Raw genomic sequence first — 17,513 nt, 5'->3', positions numbered from 1 at the left:
TCCTTTCTGGATCCTGATTTGAACAAAATAACTATAATGAAATTTCTGAGATAAGATTATTTTCCTATATTTGATTTAAAGTCCCCAGTCGGGACGCCTGGGTGGCTTGGTGGTTGAGTGTCTGCCTTTGACTCAGGGCGTGATCCTGGGGTCCAGGATAGAGTCCCAGGTAGGGCTCCTGTGGAGCTTGCTTCTCCCTCTGCCTGTGTCTCTGCCTCTTTCTCTCTCTGTCTCACATGAATAAATAAGTAAAATCTTTAAAAAAAAAAAAATAAAAAATAAAGCACCCAGTCATTTCTTCCAACAACTTTTAGGTTTTAATTTTGTCTTGGCTTTCTTTCTAGAAATTATATACAACAACTGTATTTGATTCAACTAAAAATCAGGTAACATTGTTCCTTTTTCAACACTGGCTTGCTAATCCTTCAAAGCAATGTTTCCCAAAGCATTTCAACAGGGATGACAATAGCTATATAGAAAAAAAGGTATAAAATCAAACAAATTTGGGAAATGTGGAGTATTTTTTTTTTTGTCAAGACTTTTCAGCACCTTTAATATGTTCAAGTGAAGTGACTAGATGAGCACCTAGCATATGGCATTTTTGTCACATCTGTTTGCTATTCAAAATGCTTTTTCATAGAACATCTCATGGGACTAGTTATTTAAAACTCTAGAAATCAAACCCTAAAATATGTTTGTTTGATATAGTTAAGTGTGTTTTGATGCTCTGTTTGATAATTTGTAGACATAATAGGGGCACCTGGGTGGCTCAGTTGGTGCCTGCCTTTGGCTCGGGTCTTTTTCTTAGTTTTGTTTTTGTTTTTAAAGATTTTACTTATTTATTCATGAGAGACAGAGAAAACGAGAGGCAGAGACATAGGTAGAGGGAGAAGCAGGCTCCATGCAGGGAGCCCGACATAGGACTCGATCCCAGGACCCTGGGGTCACGCCCTGGGCTGAAGGTGGCGCTAAACCGCTGAGCCACCCAGGCTGCCCTTGGGCTCAGGGTCCTGGGATCAAGCACCGTGAGTTAGGCTTCCCGCTCAGCTTCTCCCTCTCCATCGCCCTCTGCCTCTGCCCCTCCCCTGGTTTGTGCTTTCTGTCTTTCAGATAAGTAAATAAAATCTTAAAAAAAAAAAAAAAAAAAAAAAAGACATAATGGGAGTATCAGCTAAACTAATATACAGAGATTTGTTTTAAATTTATGGAAAAAATGCTGAAATATTTATCTAGAAACTGAGAATTTTTATAATTTAAAATATGAAAAATGGTTAACCATTCCAAATACCGCATACATACCTGGCAGAATTCACATGTAACTTGAATTTCATAAGTTGAGCAACTTATCACGTCCTCTGTTTCATGGCAAGGATACTAAAAAACAAAGTGGTTTCACACTGTTAAAAATAGTTTTGAAACAATGCTTGAAACACAGGAAATAAAAACACCTGAATAATTATACTTTTTAACACTGTCAACCCCAAACCTTGTCACTATTAAGAATCTTTACAGGGGGAAAAAAAAAAAAAAGAATCTTTACAGGGCAGCCCTGGTAGCTCAGTGGTTAGCGCCGCCTTCAGCCCAAGGCCTGATCGTGGAGACCCAGATCGGATCGAGTACCACGTCGGGCTCCCTGCATGGAGCCTGCTCCTCCCTCTGCCTGTGTCTCTGCCTCTCTCTCTCCCTCTCTCTCTGGCACAGAGAGAATGAATAAATAAATAAATCTTAAAAAAAAAAAATCTTAAATCTCATGAATAATAAATAAAATCTTAAAAAAAAAAAAAAGGAATCTTTATAAAGAGTAAAAATACTGCTCCTACAATATGAATACCCATATAAATGCCTTAAACACAGATATGTATATATCCAACTCAATCACAGGGATAAAAGGAGAAAAAACATTAAATTCAGTCCTTTGGACTGTGGTTGAAAGCAAAAATCCTGACCTTTGAAGTCTGATGAGAAAGAGGAGATCCAGCATTTCAGAGATCTGGAAAGTTTTTAACTTCTTAAAATATAGTTGGAGGTGATCAAGCTCTCAGTCTAATTTATCAAAATCTAATTGTCCCAAAATATAGTTGATCTATGTAAGTATCTCCCTCTTCCATACCCTTATAACTTGTTTATTTGATATTAGTTTATTTTTTTAAGATTTATTTATTTGAGAGAGAGAGAGAGAGAAAGGGGCAGAGGGAGACAAGATCCAAGCAGACTCTCAGTGAGTGCAGGGCCTGATGTGGGCCTTGATTTCATGACTCATGAGATCAGGACCTGAGCCAAAACTGAGTTGGATGCTTAACCAACTGAACCACGCAGGTGCCCCTGAATATGAGCTTAAGAATAAGTACATGTTGAAACTATCCAGGTCAGTGCCCATTTTAAAAACTGTGCTAGGGGCACCTGGCTGACTCTGTCCAAAGAGCATGTGACTCTCGGGGTTACAAGTCTTAGCCCCACATTGGGTTTAGAGATTACATACAAACATACATACATACATACATACATAATTTTCCTAATACCTCATCTTACATTCACTAAAACTCCATCCTGTGGTGGTGAAGAGTAACTATAGGTTTATTCAAATAAGATAATGATGCATAGACAAAAAATTTTCATAATTTTGCTTATACATGTGGTATTGCTCTGGACAATTTGGGAAATGCATAAATAGCCACAGTTCTGAGTCTTAGAGTTAAGGGTGAGTTGGTATAGGAGACAGAAGATTTTTTCCCTGGTTTCCAGGAAAAACTTGTATCTGGTTCTATTCCTTGTATCTGGGTTCTATTCTTCCATTCACATTTAACTTTGCCATGCTGTCTATAAAAAGAAGGTAAAGAATACTCGAATAAACCAAAGGAAATCTATGAAGGTTATACTTCTGTTCTTCTGTTGTTACCTATAGATGTGAGCTTAATGAGGGCAAGGAACTTATCTTTTGGGTTAACTACCTAAAACAGTGCCTACTCCACAGTAGCATGTATTCATTAAATATTAAAGAATGAATAAACAGCCATATGATATGAACAAGTCAAAATCAGTTTACCTCAAAAACTCTTCTAAAACTGGTAAGAAAATGTAGTTCATATTGCTATGAAAAATCAAAGCAAAATTTAAATTCAGTTAAGAAACATTTAAATACCAAATATAACCCAAGACACAAAGATGAAACAACAGTCCCTACCCTTAAGAGACTTTCAGTCTAGCAGGAGAAAGAGTACTACAGAAATATAATTTTAATTCCTTTGGTAAGAATAAGAGTTATTTAACATACTATGAGAATACACAGGTAGTGTAAGGACCAAACTGGTAAGTTTGGTTTTCTAGAAGGCATTCTAGAAATTCCTTCTGAGGGAATTAGCCCATGATACCCTTTTCTCTCTTATCTTTTCCACTCCCCCACAACTGCCCCCTTTCTCTACAAAAGCAGTTCCTTACCTACACAGCCCATTTCCTAGCTAACCAATAAAAATTCCCATTCCTTATTACTATTTTTAATTTTTTAATTTTTTTAAAATTTTTATTTATTTATGATAGTCACACACACAGAGAGAGAGAGAGAGAGAGAGAGAGAGAGAGAGGCAGAGACACAGGCAGAGGGAGAAGCAGGCTCCATGCACCAGGAGCCCGACGTGGGACTCGATCCCGGGTCTCCAGGATCACGCCCTGGGCCAAAGGCAGGTGCCAAACCACTGCGCCACCCAGGGATCCCCCTTATTACTATTTTCTAAAACCTAGCTGAGGTAGTTGTAAATACAACAGTTGAAGCACCTTGAGACATAAATGATGATATTTGCTTTGGGAGGCTTAAATGCTATCTCTTCCTTAAACTGAATCTCAAGCCTTTACATCTAGGCTTATCTCTCTTTAGAAAATTTTATTTATTTGAGAGAGAGTGAGAGAGTACGTGTGCACACAAGCAGGGGGTGGGGTAAAGCAGGAACAGGGAGCCTGATGAGGGGTTTAATCCCAGGACCTTGGGATCATGACCTGAACTGAATACAAATACTTAACTGACTGAGCCACCCAGGCATCCCTAGGTTGAAAAGAGGCTCTGTTCAACAATAAACTGTTGGAGAAGTCAATGACTATAGACAGAGAATTGTTAATATACCACACCACTCTGCCAAGCATCCAAACCAATACCAGTAGGAGAATCACTATCATGAGGAATACACAAGAGGGTTCTAGGCAAAATTTAAAAGTCCTTTGTGTTCTCTAACTTCACTCTTAACTCTTCTTCTAACAGTCCTTTATCTTCCTTGCCCTCATGATCTACTACCATCAGTTTCCTCTTTTCTTTCAATTAGCAAATATTTGAGTGTCCCTTCGGGCTTGGCACTCTGCCAGATGCCAGGACTGTAGCAGTGAACTAAGGTACCTGTCTTCAAGAAATTTCTAGGGAAAAAAAAAAAATTCCAGGACAGTGAGGGAGTTCACACCAGCTAATCAAACATGCAGTACAGACTTCTTTCCAGGTTTCTAAGACAATTCCACATGTAAACATGTATATGTTCTCCCCAAAATGTTTTTCTATTTCATTGTTCTAAGGCATTTTATTTTAGGACCCAAACTTTAAGGTATACTTTGAATTGTTTGTTACAAATAGCCAGAGCAGGATCCCTGGGTGGCTCAGTGGTTTGGTGCCTGTCTTTGGCCCGGGGTGTAATCCTGGAGTCCCAGGATCGAGTCCCGCGTTGGGCTCCGGGCATGGAGCCTGCTTCTCCCTCCTCCTGTGTCTCTGCCTCTCTCCCTGTGTATCTATCATAAATGAATAAATCTTAAAAAAAAAAAAAAAAATAGAGAAACTTCCACTATTAGGTATCCCACATAAATGATCAGTCTTACATAATTCTAAAAAACCTTTAAGGCAGAAGTTTGGGATTCAGAAGGAGGTCACGTATTTCCTGATAATATGAACTAAATTCTACCTATTGAACTACATAAGATGTAGTAAGGAACTTTAGGTTTGCTTCCATAAAAATACAGAAGAGCAAAAAGAAAAAAATAAACATCATCTAAAATCCCACCACCTACTGTTTGACATTTCACAGAGTATTGCAGTCTCTTATCACTGCATGGAGATATGCAGCTTTACACACTGTAAGAGCAGTGTCACAACTTTCTTTAAAATGCAACTCTCTAAATCCTGCCACATCATTAAATAGTAAGAACATGAAATATGAGAACTGGGACACCCGGTGGCACAACGGTTGAGTGCCGCCTTCAGCCCGGGGCCTGACCCTAGAGACCCGGGATCGAGTCCCGCGTCAGGCTCCCCTTGCATATATGTGTGTGTGTGTGTGTGTGTGTCTCTCATGAATAAATAAAATATTTAATTAAAAAAATTAGATGCCATTTTTAATGGCTATATAGTATTCTATCATACAGTTATAACATATTTATTACTAATTCTCTATTAGTGAATTTTTATCATCAATAAATATCCTTGATAACAGGGGTGCTGTGGTGGCTTAGTCGGTTAAGTGTCTGCCTTTGGCTCAGGTCATGTCCCTGAGATGGAGCCCTGCATTGGGCTCCCTGCCCCATGGGGAGTCTGCTTCTCCCTCTCCCCCTGCACCTTGCCCCCACAACATGCTCCACTCATGCATACTTCCTCTCTCAAATAAATAAAATCTTAAGAAAAAATATATATCCTTGATTAATAAATCTTTGTGCAGTATCTATAATTTTCACAGAAGAATTTCTAGAAATGAAAGGAAATGACTATGTCAAGGAGGTCAGCACCTCTGTCATGTCTTCTGGGGCCAGTGTGAATGCTCTGCAGTGGTGGCCTGGTGGAGCAGGTCAAGCTGGAGGCTGGCATGGAAAGGACCAAGGCCCCCACGTGGCTGCAGGGCCGTAGCAGTATTGCATGCAGAATGCCTACAAGGACGTCTTGCTGCTAGGTGTTCCAGCTGGAAGCAAACCCTTTCAGGAGCCTAGATCCTGTGCCTTATTCTAAAGGCTTTTAGGGAAGAAGTCCACTGAGGAATGCATTTAAGTGCCAAGTGATGAATGACTGCTTCCAAATCTCAAGAAAACACTTTTCTCCAGCCAAATGACTTTTAGATATTTTAGACCTTTCCTGTGGTCTGGTCCTGTAGTCAAAATTCTACAGAAATTGATGAGTTTCTACTCAGATAAGAAAACTAAGAGAAGGAGTAAGCTTTAAATAATAATGACCTGATTCTTTTGGTAAAGCGCTTTTATATATAAGACAAACAAAAATGTTACCACCAAACGCAGTATTTCTATACGTGGAATATAATATTTGTTTTATTTACTAAATGTTTACATTTTGGGAAGGAAAACATTTTTGTGAGAAAACTGAATATTTGAAATTTGTTCGTCCAGAGATTTTTATACCATAGAAAAACTTCTTTTTTGTCATGAATTTACAGTTTCTAAATGAAGATAAGCATTTTTACAACTGGGGGAAGAATAGGTTTTATTAATCAAATGATGTCTTGATTTTTAAAAATTTTTTTTAATATATTTTTTATTTATTTATGATAGTCATACAGAGAGAGAGAGAGAGGCAGAGACACAGGCAGAGGGAGAAGCAGGCTCCATGCACCGGGAGCCCGACGTGGGATTCGATCCCGGGTCTCCAGGATCGCGCCCTGGGCCAAAGGCAGGCGCCAAACTGCTGCGCCACCCAGGGATCCCTTTAAAATTTTTTTTAAAGATTTTATTTATCCAATTCATTAGAGACCCAGAGAGAAAAGCAAAAACATAAGCAGAGGGAGAAGCAGGCTCCTTGCAAGGAGCTGGATGTGGAACATGACCCCGGGAAGGCAGTCGCTCAACCGCTGAGCCACCCAGGCATTCCTTCATCTTGATTTTTCTAAATGAGAAGACTGTTTTATTTTTAACACTAACATGGGAGCTGTTCCTCAGCAAACTTTTTTGGGAAGATTCATGTCATATCGGGTTTAGAATGCCTGTTGAAACAGACCTGTTCTTTGTCTTAAGTTCCTCTATTTTACAGTTGTGGTCATCCTTTAAAAAATAAATATACTACATGATTTCCTATCTTTATTTTTTTTTAAAGATTTTATTTATTCGTGAGAGACAAAGAGAGAGAGAGAAAGGCAGAGACAGGCAGAGGGAAAAGCAGGTTCCATGCAGGGAGCCTGACGTGGGACTTGATCCTTGGACCCCAGGATCATGCCCTGAGCCAAAGGCTCAACCGCTGAGCCACCCAGGCATCCCTATTTCCTATCTTTAAAAAAATGTTTAAATGTGATCTTGAGAACACTGTAAATGATTAAAAATAATGTAAAAATACAATTTAAAATTTTTTAAATATTTTTTTTATTTGAGAGAGAGTGTGTGTGCGAGCGCACTCCGGCGAGCATCCACACAGTGGGAGGGGCCAGGGACGGGAGGGAGAATCTCAAGCTGACTCCACACTGAGCATGGATCCCACAACCCTGATTATGACCTGAGCTGATCACGAGTCCAACGTTTAACCCACCGCACCACCCAGGTGCCCCAACCTAAATGAATTCTTAATGTCACAAGTACTTTTCCTTTGATGATGTGTCTTTGGTTTAATTTGGGACACTTTTAAAAGGATATTCTGTGTTTGCAATAACTTTTGATGAACTTGGAAATTCATCCAAGCAAATTAAGCAAATTTCTGCTTAATTAAAAAAAAAAGAAAACCAACAACAAAAAAATTACTATGGGAAAGTGAAGGCATATTTTTAAGACTTTTGATTTACATTGTTAACTGCCCTTCAATATGTAGTATTGACTTCTACTTTACCAATATTGTACAGAAAGATCTCATTTCTCAACACCTATACTAACAATTAATATTAACATTTTTTGTCAGATTACTGAAAAAAGACCCTAATTTTAAAGTTGCAAATCTTGTCACCCTAATAAGGTTATTAAACTTTTTCGTATGTATAATGGTCATTTGTAGTTCTGAAATGCTTCCTCTGCCCATTCTATAAAAATAAAATTTTAATCTAAAATTCTCTCTTAAATATAAATAGGCTTTCTTATCACATGGATTTCTGATCATGTACCTTATTGTATTCTTGATGTAGTCCTAACTACCTAACCTACATAAGAGGTGCCAAAGGGTGACTTACTCAAGGTAAAAAATGGGACAAGAACATTTTTAATGTCATACTGTGTCTGCCAGCTGGTATACTTTGGCATACACTATGTATATCAACTGTTAAGCCTTGTTATTCTATGCCTACCAACCATACAGAAATTTTATATAAACCACCTTTTAAAAAGTAGTATAGAAAGACCCTTCAGGACTTTAAGAATTATTCAACAGACCTATTATCAAATAAAATCACACATGAGATGCTAATAAGAAAATAGTAAAGAACAAGACTTCTAGGAACAATGACAAGAAGAAAATGGGAGAAATTAACTAGCAAACCATTTCTTATAGCTTAAATTAATACAAAAGCCAAGCCTCCATAAAAAACATATATAAGGGGGCAGCCTGGGTGGCTCAGAGGTTTAGCGCTGCCTCCAGCCCAGGGTGTGATCCTGGAGACCTGGGATCGAGTCCCACATCAGGCTCCCTGCATGGAGCCTGCTTCTCCCTCTGCCTGCCTCTCATGAATAAATAAATAAAATCTTAAAAAAAAAAAATATATATATATATATATATAAGGGGGTGCCGCCTGGGTGGCTCAGTGGTTAAGCATCTGCCTTTGGCTCAGGTCATGATCCTGGGGTCCTGGGATCCAGCCCCGCATCAGGCTCCTCGTGGGGAGCCTGCTTCTCCCTCTGCCTAGGTCTCTGCCTCTCTCATGACTAAATGAAATCTTAAAAAAAAAATATATATATATATATATATATATATATATGTCTTCCTGAAAAGCAGCTTAGACAGGGTATTGGGGAGCAAACCAGTGCAGAGTGGCATGGTGAGAAAACTGTCCATGGGAATGGAGAGTGGCTGGAGGGAAGTCTAATACGGCAACTACATGAGGTGAGGAACAGAGATGGTACTAGTCCAGCACAGGAAAACAGGACCCAGGCTGGAGAACATGTAGTTGGGGAGGAGTGGGCCTGGTGGCAACAGGTGAGTCATTAAATACACACACAGGGACTGAGAGATTAAGTAGATATATCAAGGATGTATTGGGTAAAGGTAAATTCATACCACAAGTGAAGTTAATTATACAGAATGACCCTTAGTAATTAGATGAAATTTGGAGATACTGGTGTGAACTCATAACTTTCAACAGAGATATAAAGGTACAGAAATAGAGACATGAATACAGAGAAGACAGTATGTGCATGTATATATCTGCATATATGTTCATATATTACCCTAACTGTGTCTACTGAAGGGGGGCTAGTACACAAATACCTGCAAAGTAATATACCCACTAGGCACCCAGATCTTAATGTCTAAATACCATTCTCTACCAAAAGGTACCTGGGCTCCTTCAAGAATTGTCTGATTCCAGGGATAGGGAAGGGCAAGTACAGGATGGGCCTTGAGTATCTTGTGCAAGAAAATAAAGAAGGACCTAGCTAAGAACCTGGCCATAAAGTGGCCGGATCTGAAACAATTTGAGAATCAAAGGAAATAATGATAGTAAAAAAAAAAAAAAAAAAAGAAAAGAAAAAAGAAATATAGTAGTGAATCATATTGCGAATAAAATAGGATTTCATTAATCCACATTGATATAAAAGAATTCAACATTCAGTAAGATATCTATATCCTCTCAAAGTATCTCCTGATAAAATGTATTTTAATTATAAGAGTCTGGCAAATATCACCTTACTCAAATGACGCAAGTTAACAAAACTAGAAGGAAAACCAATATCATGTACTCCCAATAGGATGCAACAAGAAGGACACAGCATCACTTCTGTGAGAGTCCTGTCAAGATACATAAACCTAAATCTAATTACAAAAAATATTACACAACCCCAAATTGAGGTAAACTCTTCAAAATAACTGGCCTTTAATCTTCTAAAGTGCTCGTCATCAAACTCAAGGGAAGACTGAAGAACTATTTCAGATTTAAAAAGATGAATGAGACATGACAACTAACTGTAATGTGAATTCTAGACTGAACTCTTGCTATAAAAGGACATATTGGAACAACTGGCAAACTTAAATGTGATTTGCAGATTAGATGGTAGCAATATATGAATGTTAATTTCTTGATTTTCAGGGCTGTATTGTGGTTTTGTAGGAAAAGGTCTTAATTGCAGAAAATAAAGTATTTGGGGTAATGGGACATCACGCTGGCAACTCACTCTTAAAAGATTCTGAACTATAAAATTAAAAACGGAAAAACTTACAAAAGGAGTTTATATTATAGTAATTTGCACTATAATAATGGACTATATAACCATTATATAATTAGTGTCATTTAGTGTTTAAGAGTAGTTATGAGGAAAACACTACAAAGCATGGATTCTCTAATGATTCTCTGCTTGTTTCTGGTTTATAACTTCCATGTTATGAGATGTCAGAGTAGAAAAATCACTTCTGCTGCAAGGTTAAGAGCAAACAGAATCATGATAGAAGAATGACCATACCTGAATAAAAACTTAAGAGATAATATCAGACAATTATTTATCCTATTGGTTTTTTTTAATATAAAATATGTTAATCAAGATGATTCTTTAGTTCATAATATCAGAATTTAAAATGGCATGATTCAGCTAGTAAAAATAGTTGCTTTTCTTCAATCTCTATCAAAAACCCGAATGGGGCAGCCTGGGTGGCTCAGCAGTTTGGTGCCGCCTTCAGCCCAGGGTGCGATCCTGGAGACCCTGTATCAAGTCCCGCGTTGGATTCCCTGCAAGGAGCCTGCTTCCCCCTCTGCCTGTGTCTCTGCCTCTCTCTCTGTCTCTCATGAATAAATAAAATCTTAAAAAAAAAAAAAGTAAGAAAGAAACCAGTTCACTTCACAGAAAATAGGATGGGTAAATGAAGCTTTAAAAATGGGAGGGAGTGGGGTGCCTGGCTGGCTTGGTGGGTGGAGCATATAACTCTCTCGGGGTTGTGAGTTCAAGCCCCACGTTGGGTATAGAGATTACTGAAAAATAAAATCTTAAAAAAAAAAGGGGGGGGAAGAAGCAAGTCAATTTCTGGTGATGAATTTGAAAATTTTCTAGATTCTTTAATTAAAAAGAAATTTTTTAAGTTTTTGTATTTAACTGGTAATCTATATGCCTCATGTGGGCTCAAACTCACAACTCCGGAGATCAAAAGTCGCATGCTCTTCTGACTGAGCCAGTGAGGCACCCCAAAAATCTCTGGATTCTAAAATGTTAATTTTACTGATCCTGTAGTTAGCTATATAAGTATAAATGTCATAATTTCTTACCTTTAAAGCATGTGCTCAAGTTTCAAAGCAGATTTCTAAAATATCGATAACACTAAATGTTACATACAACGTATAACATTCTCAAACATTTCTAATACAACTATTTTATAAGATGTATTTGGAAAACACCTGACTGCCTATTTTGTACCTTATGCCATATTAATAAAAGATATCCTTGCCCTCAAAAATCAGATTAGTAAGGACAAATAAGTATAATTCAGTGATATACAAATAATAATAAAGATATGGGACACCACCTGGGTGGCTCAGTGGTTAAGTATCTGCCTTCAGCTCAGGTCATGATCCTGGGGACCCAGAATCAAGTCCCACATCAGGCTCCCGGCATAGGGCCTGCTTCTCCCTCTGCCTATGTCTCTGCCTCTCTGTGTCTCTCATGAATAAATAAAATCTTAAAAAAAAAAAATAAGTAAAGATATACACAGGCACAATGGGAGCATAGGGGATTAAGATTAAGGAGTATATTGAAAAAAAAAAAAAAGGAGTATATTGGAGCTAGTCATCTCTCCTCAGCACCCGTATTTCCCTCTTAGAAAGCCTGATTACCAGGGAAGGGCAATCCTATAATATCCATGACCCTGACATACCTGCCTCAGGTGAACCAGGGGAGACATCTCACCAAGTTAAGCCAATCAGATGATCTCTTCAAGAAATTTGAAAAAGAAAAAAAATCAGCTAAACAGAGGTAAGAAGCAGAGATTCCAAATCATACTCCGGACTGGTGGACATTTACTATCCTGTTCATACTGACAAGAAATTAATGAAAACCAGAAAGGGAGTAGGCACAGAAAAATAGACATGAGAAACTATGCAGCCAAGAAGGAAAGTAGTTTCTGTGATGCCTATGCTTTCTGTGACTGAATTATGCAAGTCTTCTGTATTTTGAGTATGAGTTTTTTTTTAAACATGAATTTATCTGATTAATTTTCCAATTCCTAACTAAAACAAGTACATAGTCAAATGTGAAGAGAGGGTCTGGTAGGGCTACTACTGAAAGAAGTAATGCCTGAGTGTAGCTTCAAAGGTAGAGGCCTCAGCCAGTCAGGGATGATGTTTTCAGCAGAGAAGACAGTAAACATGTAGAATCACAAAGAAGCAGAGTATATTGAGGGATCTCTAAGAATTTCTGACAGCTGAAGCATAGGATATAAGGTTAAAAGGAAGAGAGAGAAGTCCAGAAAGAGAAGCAAATCTTGAACAGCCTTTATTATCCTGACAAGGAGTTTGGATTCCACCCTCACCACCCCCATCCCACTGCTACTCTGAGGTTATAAATATAAGCCTGTGTCAAAATGTTGAGCTAAGCAAGTTTTTCACATTTTTATATGGGCGGGAGTGGGAGGAGAATAAGCAACAGGAACCATATGTGGCCCCTATAAAGTCTAAAATATTCACTATCTAGCCCTTTAAAAAAATAAGTCCACTTAATCCTGCTGTAAAAAATGGGAAGATTTTATGTTAACTAGATAAAGAGGAATTTTTGCAAGATCTAATAGAAGTGTGGAGAATGGACTAGAGGACAACACTATACATAAGAAAGCCAGTACAAACTACTGCTAAATTCAGAAAAGAGAATGATAATTTGCGTATCAGCAGTATCCATCAAAATGAGAGGAAAGGACCAGTTATGGAAAAAATGTTTAGGATAAGGCCTCAAATCCATAACATTGACTCCAGACCAATGCAGGAACTGACCCCTGACTTCTACTCTGGTCTTATACTACTCCTTAATCCCTTGGGTCTAGTTTCATGCAGGCTTTTTATCAGCTCTATCTATCTCAGCCTAGAATGCTCTCACTTCCCATTTATACATCTCTCTTAGTAAACACTGCTCACCTCTATCCACTCTCTACCCTGAAATTCAGATTGTTCATTTACTTAGTAGTTTAGTCAATAAATACTTATTGAGTACATGCAACAGGGTAGGATAGACTCTTGGGGGGGGGGGGGGGCACGCAAACAAGTGGGGGTAGTGGCAAAGGAAGAGGAGAGTAGTAAACTCCTTACTGAGCACACACAGCCAGACATGGGGCTCAATCCCACAACCCTGAGATCATGACCTGAGCTGAAATCAAAAGTTGGACATTTAGCTGACTTGAGCCACCCAGGTGCCCCTGGAATTTACGTTTTATGGAAAATATTTCTAACCAAATCAGGATTTGAACATTTAAGTTGGTCAAGTAGCTCAAAAATTATTCAACATATAAATATCAGTGTGCAAGAAGTTTGCCATCCTTTCCTCCTCAAAGAATTTCCTGCTTACAAATTTTTACTTTTTCAGTTGAAAACAGAACTACCCTATGACCTAGCAATTGCACTAAGTATTTACCCCAAAGATCTAAATGTTGTGATCCAAAGGAACACCTGCACCCCAATGTTTATAGCAGCAACGTCCACAATAGCCAAACTATGGAAAGAGCCCAGCTGTCCATCAACAGATAAATGGATAAAGATGCGATATATATATATATATATAATTTATATTTATACACATACATACACACAACGGAATACTACTCAGCCATCACAAAAATGAAATCTTGCCATTTGCAAGGACATGGATAAAACTAGAGGGAAATAAGAGAAAAACAATTATATCATCTCACTCTGTGGAATTTAAAAAACAAAAGAGAGGATCATGGGGAAGAGAAAATATAAAGATAAAATCAGAAGACAAACAGTAAGAGACTCTTAATCACAGGAAACAATCTGAGGATTGCTGGAGGGGAGGAGAATCAGGAGATGGGGTAATCAGGTGCTGGGCATTAAGGAAGGCACTTGAAGTAATGAGCACTGGGTATTATATATGACTGAAGAATCACTGAACTCTATTTCTGAAACTAACAATACATTATATGTTAATTGAATTTAAATTAAGAGGGAAGCCTGGGTGGCTCAGCAGTTGAGCGCCTGCCTGCCTGCCTGCCTGCCTTTGACTCAAGGCGAGAACGAGAGTCCCAAGAACGAGTCCCTGCATGGAGCCTGCTTCAACCTCTACCTATGTCTATGCCTCTCTCTCTGTCCCTCTCATGAATAAATAAATAAAATCTTAAAAAAAAAAAAAAAAAAGGGATCCCTGGGTGGCGCAGCGGTTTGGCGCCTGCCTTTGGCCCAGGGCGCGATCCTGGAGACCCGGGATCGAATCCCATATCAGGCTCCCGGTGCATGGAGCCTGCTTCTCCCTCTGCCTGTGTCTTTGCCTCTCTCTCTCTGTGACTATCATAAGTAAATAAATAAAAATAAAATAAAATAAAATAAAATAAAATAAAATAAAAAAAGAATTTAAGAAAAAAAAATTTTTTAATTTAAAAGAATATATTTTTACTTTTTCAAATATGTTGTATTTTTCTAATTTCAAATAAATTTCAAATTTGTTTAGGAAATAAATTTTAAAATTTATTTTCTAAATTTTGTCAAGAATAGAAGTATATATTTACAGTTTGTTTTTGTTTTTTTTTTTTTATCTGAACCTTCAGATTCAGGTGTAATAGCATGCACTAATCTGCTTGTATATCTTACTATATCTGACAACCATGTTTTTAAAAAAATTTTCTATGCCAGATCACATTTATTACATCAATATTTTCCTTCTATTTTTAGAAGCTATATCCTCAAACTATAAATGGCTTGCGACCAGAAACCACTGTATTTTGTAACTCTAACATCACCACACTGTGGCTGACACACAGAAGATGTTCCATAAAGGTATATTTGAGAACTATATAACTTCCTATTAATATTTCTGATCAGTGTGAGTAATCTGGGAACTAAGTTTATGAATTAATCCAATCCAAAATTCAATAAATTTTGACATTTTAGTGCATACAGCCTTAAAATGGGCAATATTTTTTTTTCAAAATATTTTTGGAATATAGAGAATACTTTGGGGCACTTGGCTGGCTCAGTCGGTAGAGCATGTGACTCCTGACCTTCAGGTCATGAGTTCAAATCCCAACTGGGTGTAGAGCTTACTTAAAAAAAAAGGAAGGAAAAGAAAATACTTCAAGGAGTAACTCTTGTTACTATTCTTCATAAAATCCTAGAATTGGGACTTTCATATGGGGACCCTTCACTATAGAGAATTCTCTAGTCAGTTAAGTTTAGGAGGCTCTGATTTAAAAATTAAACAATTTAATGTTAAGTCTTCAGCATGCTTTTATAATATGTGGATATGCATTTTAGCTCCAAAAGGACATTTCCAAATTGGTGAACCTCCAATTTAAAAACAATTTTTTTCCTTTTATTTTTATTTTTTTAACAAAACACTATCAGAAAGGTAGGGCACTAGCATCCTGAGGATACTACCTAGAAGCATCTGTTGAATTCAGCAATATTTGAGAAACAACTGCAAAAATCAAACTACTTTGCATTAAAAGTTTAAAATCTCTTACCTTTCTAACTGGTGGGCCATGAGCTTTATTCACTGTTGCCAGGAATCCCTCAGCTCTAATCAAGTAAGCAGTCCTTCTCAAGTCTCCATCCAAGTATCTCTAGGGCAAAGGAGAGGCAGAAAAGAGAGTGAACTTACTCTGTGAGATTTAAAGAAATAGGCTTGTACAGTTTAACTTCGATACAAAAATTTTTAAATGTTTACTTTATAGTTAAAAATTAGGGATGCCTGTGTGGCTCAGTGGTTGAGTGTCTGCCTTTGGCTCAGGTCCTTATCCTGGGGTCCTGGGATTGAGTTCCGCATCAGGCTCTCTGCAGGGAGCCTACTTCTCTCTCCCTCTGCCTATGTCTCTGCCTCTTTCTCTGTATCTCTCATAAATAAATAAAATCTTTTAAAAAAATGTGTGTGTCTTCCATTTCCTTAGTTTGCCTTCCATTTCCTTATTTTACGATACAGAAATCAAGGTTCCCTCCAAAAGTTGTAACGCTCCAGGAAGAGGTTTATCCTGTGGTCTCCTGTAACTCCTAGCAAAATGACACCTAGAGGTCTAATAGTTTTAAGGATGGAAGTACAGCAACGGAATCTCGGTGAAAGGAGAAAAATGAAGCTTTTTAATAGAAGGGAGAAGTAGCCACAGATAAAAGGTGACACAGCAGTGCATCAAAATTCTTAAGAGGAGATGAAAGAGTTTTTCATGTGTCAGTACTGCACCATACATACCATCCAGGGGGCCCAATTCAATATGCTTTTCATTTGGAAACAGCTTGATTTTTTTTTTTATGCTTTTATCAGTTGGATTGGGTTCAGCTATGAGGGACAGAAAACTCAAAATTAACAATGGTTTAATTTAAAAGATTCAAAAGTTTCTTTCTCTCACATACAAGCACAGGCAGTCCCAAATCATGATCATTAGTAACCCAAGCTCCTTCTATTTTGTTTTGCCATCCTCAACATGTGTCTCCTTCATGTTTAAAATAACTGCTTAAGGTCTAACCATAACATCTGCTGATCAGACAGCAGGAAGGAGAATGAGGAGATGAGCAATAGCTTCCTTTTAAGGAAACTTTTCAACAACTCACAGGAAACTTCTATTTACATTCCATACACCAGAACTTAAGTCACAACAGCTATACCTAGCCGAGAAATAACTTCTTTATTTCACCATATGCTCAGTTAAAAATTGGAGCACCTATAATAAAGAAAAAGAAGAAAATGAGTATTGGTCAACATTTGTCATCATACTCTCTCATTTTAAAATGTAAGATGATTGGGTACCCTGTAGAAATGCCTTACCATCCAGTGAAGGATGCTTTCTTTTTTTTTTTTTTTTTTTTAAGATTTTATTTATTCATGAGACACGGAGAGAGAGGCAGAGACCCAGGCAGAGAGAGGTGCAGGCTCCATGCACCAACTCGGGGCTTGATCCCAGGACTCCAGGATCACGCCCTGGGCCAAAGGCATGGCGCTAAACCACTGAGCCACCCACGGATCCCCCTGAAGAATGCTTTCAAAAGTAGAAGTCCTGCCAGTGACCAAGGAGCCAGACCAGTGTCCATAAAGAACTTCTCTAAATATAAAAGGCCAATCTGTAGGTAACGGGAAAAAGGGGAAACCTGAAGACCAGAACACCAATGCAAAAGCAAAGAAACAAATAAGTTGTAGTTTGGGAGGATAAACTCACATATGCAGTCCACAAAACTCAGAAACTAGAACATGGGGCCATTATATTAAGTAACAGAGTGTCCAAACTGAGTATGGGTAAGAAT

The 17,513-nt window shown here is 38.0% G+C and overlaps 1 protein-coding gene and 1 pseudogene across 18 annotated transcripts in view; one reads left to right on the top strand and one right to left on the bottom strand.

Moving 5' to 3' along the window:
• The window catches only part of ATF2 (activating transcription factor 2), an 85,260-nt gene that overhangs the window by 53,949 nt on the left and 13,798 nt on the right, over positions 1-17,513 (bottom strand). For 3 of the 18 annotated variants that reach the window (XM_072810993.1, XM_072811002.1, XM_072810985.1), the window contains exons 2-3: positions 15,749-15,847; positions 1,300-1,374 (exon numbers count right to left, since the gene is read on the bottom strand). In XM_072810993.1, the coding sequence (XP_072667094.1) occupies positions 1,300-1,331 (32 nt within the window). In that variant the 5' untranslated portion in view covers positions 1,332-1,374; positions 15,749-15,847. Of the gene's footprint in view, positions 1-1,299; positions 1,375-3,043; positions 3,089-11,339; positions 11,375-11,944; positions 12,001-15,748; positions 15,848-16,467; positions 16,555-16,880; positions 16,937-17,513 lie in introns of all 18 variants that reach the window. The other 15 variants (XM_072810986.1, XM_072810997.1, XM_072810987.1 and 12 more) reach the window with 12 other exon arrangements.
• Positions 5,284-6,518, top strand: LOC140624218 (guanine nucleotide-binding protein G(I)/G(S)/G(O) subunit gamma-10 pseudogene; annotated as a pseudogene).

This window comes from Canis lupus, chromosome 34 (genome assembly GCF_048164855.1).
Source record: "Canis lupus baileyi chromosome 34, mCanLup2.hap1, whole genome shotgun sequence".
Taxonomy (NCBI): Eukaryota; Metazoa; Chordata; class Mammalia; order Carnivora; family Canidae; genus Canis; species Canis lupus.
This window is presented reverse-complemented; position numbering and strand designations above follow the sequence as displayed.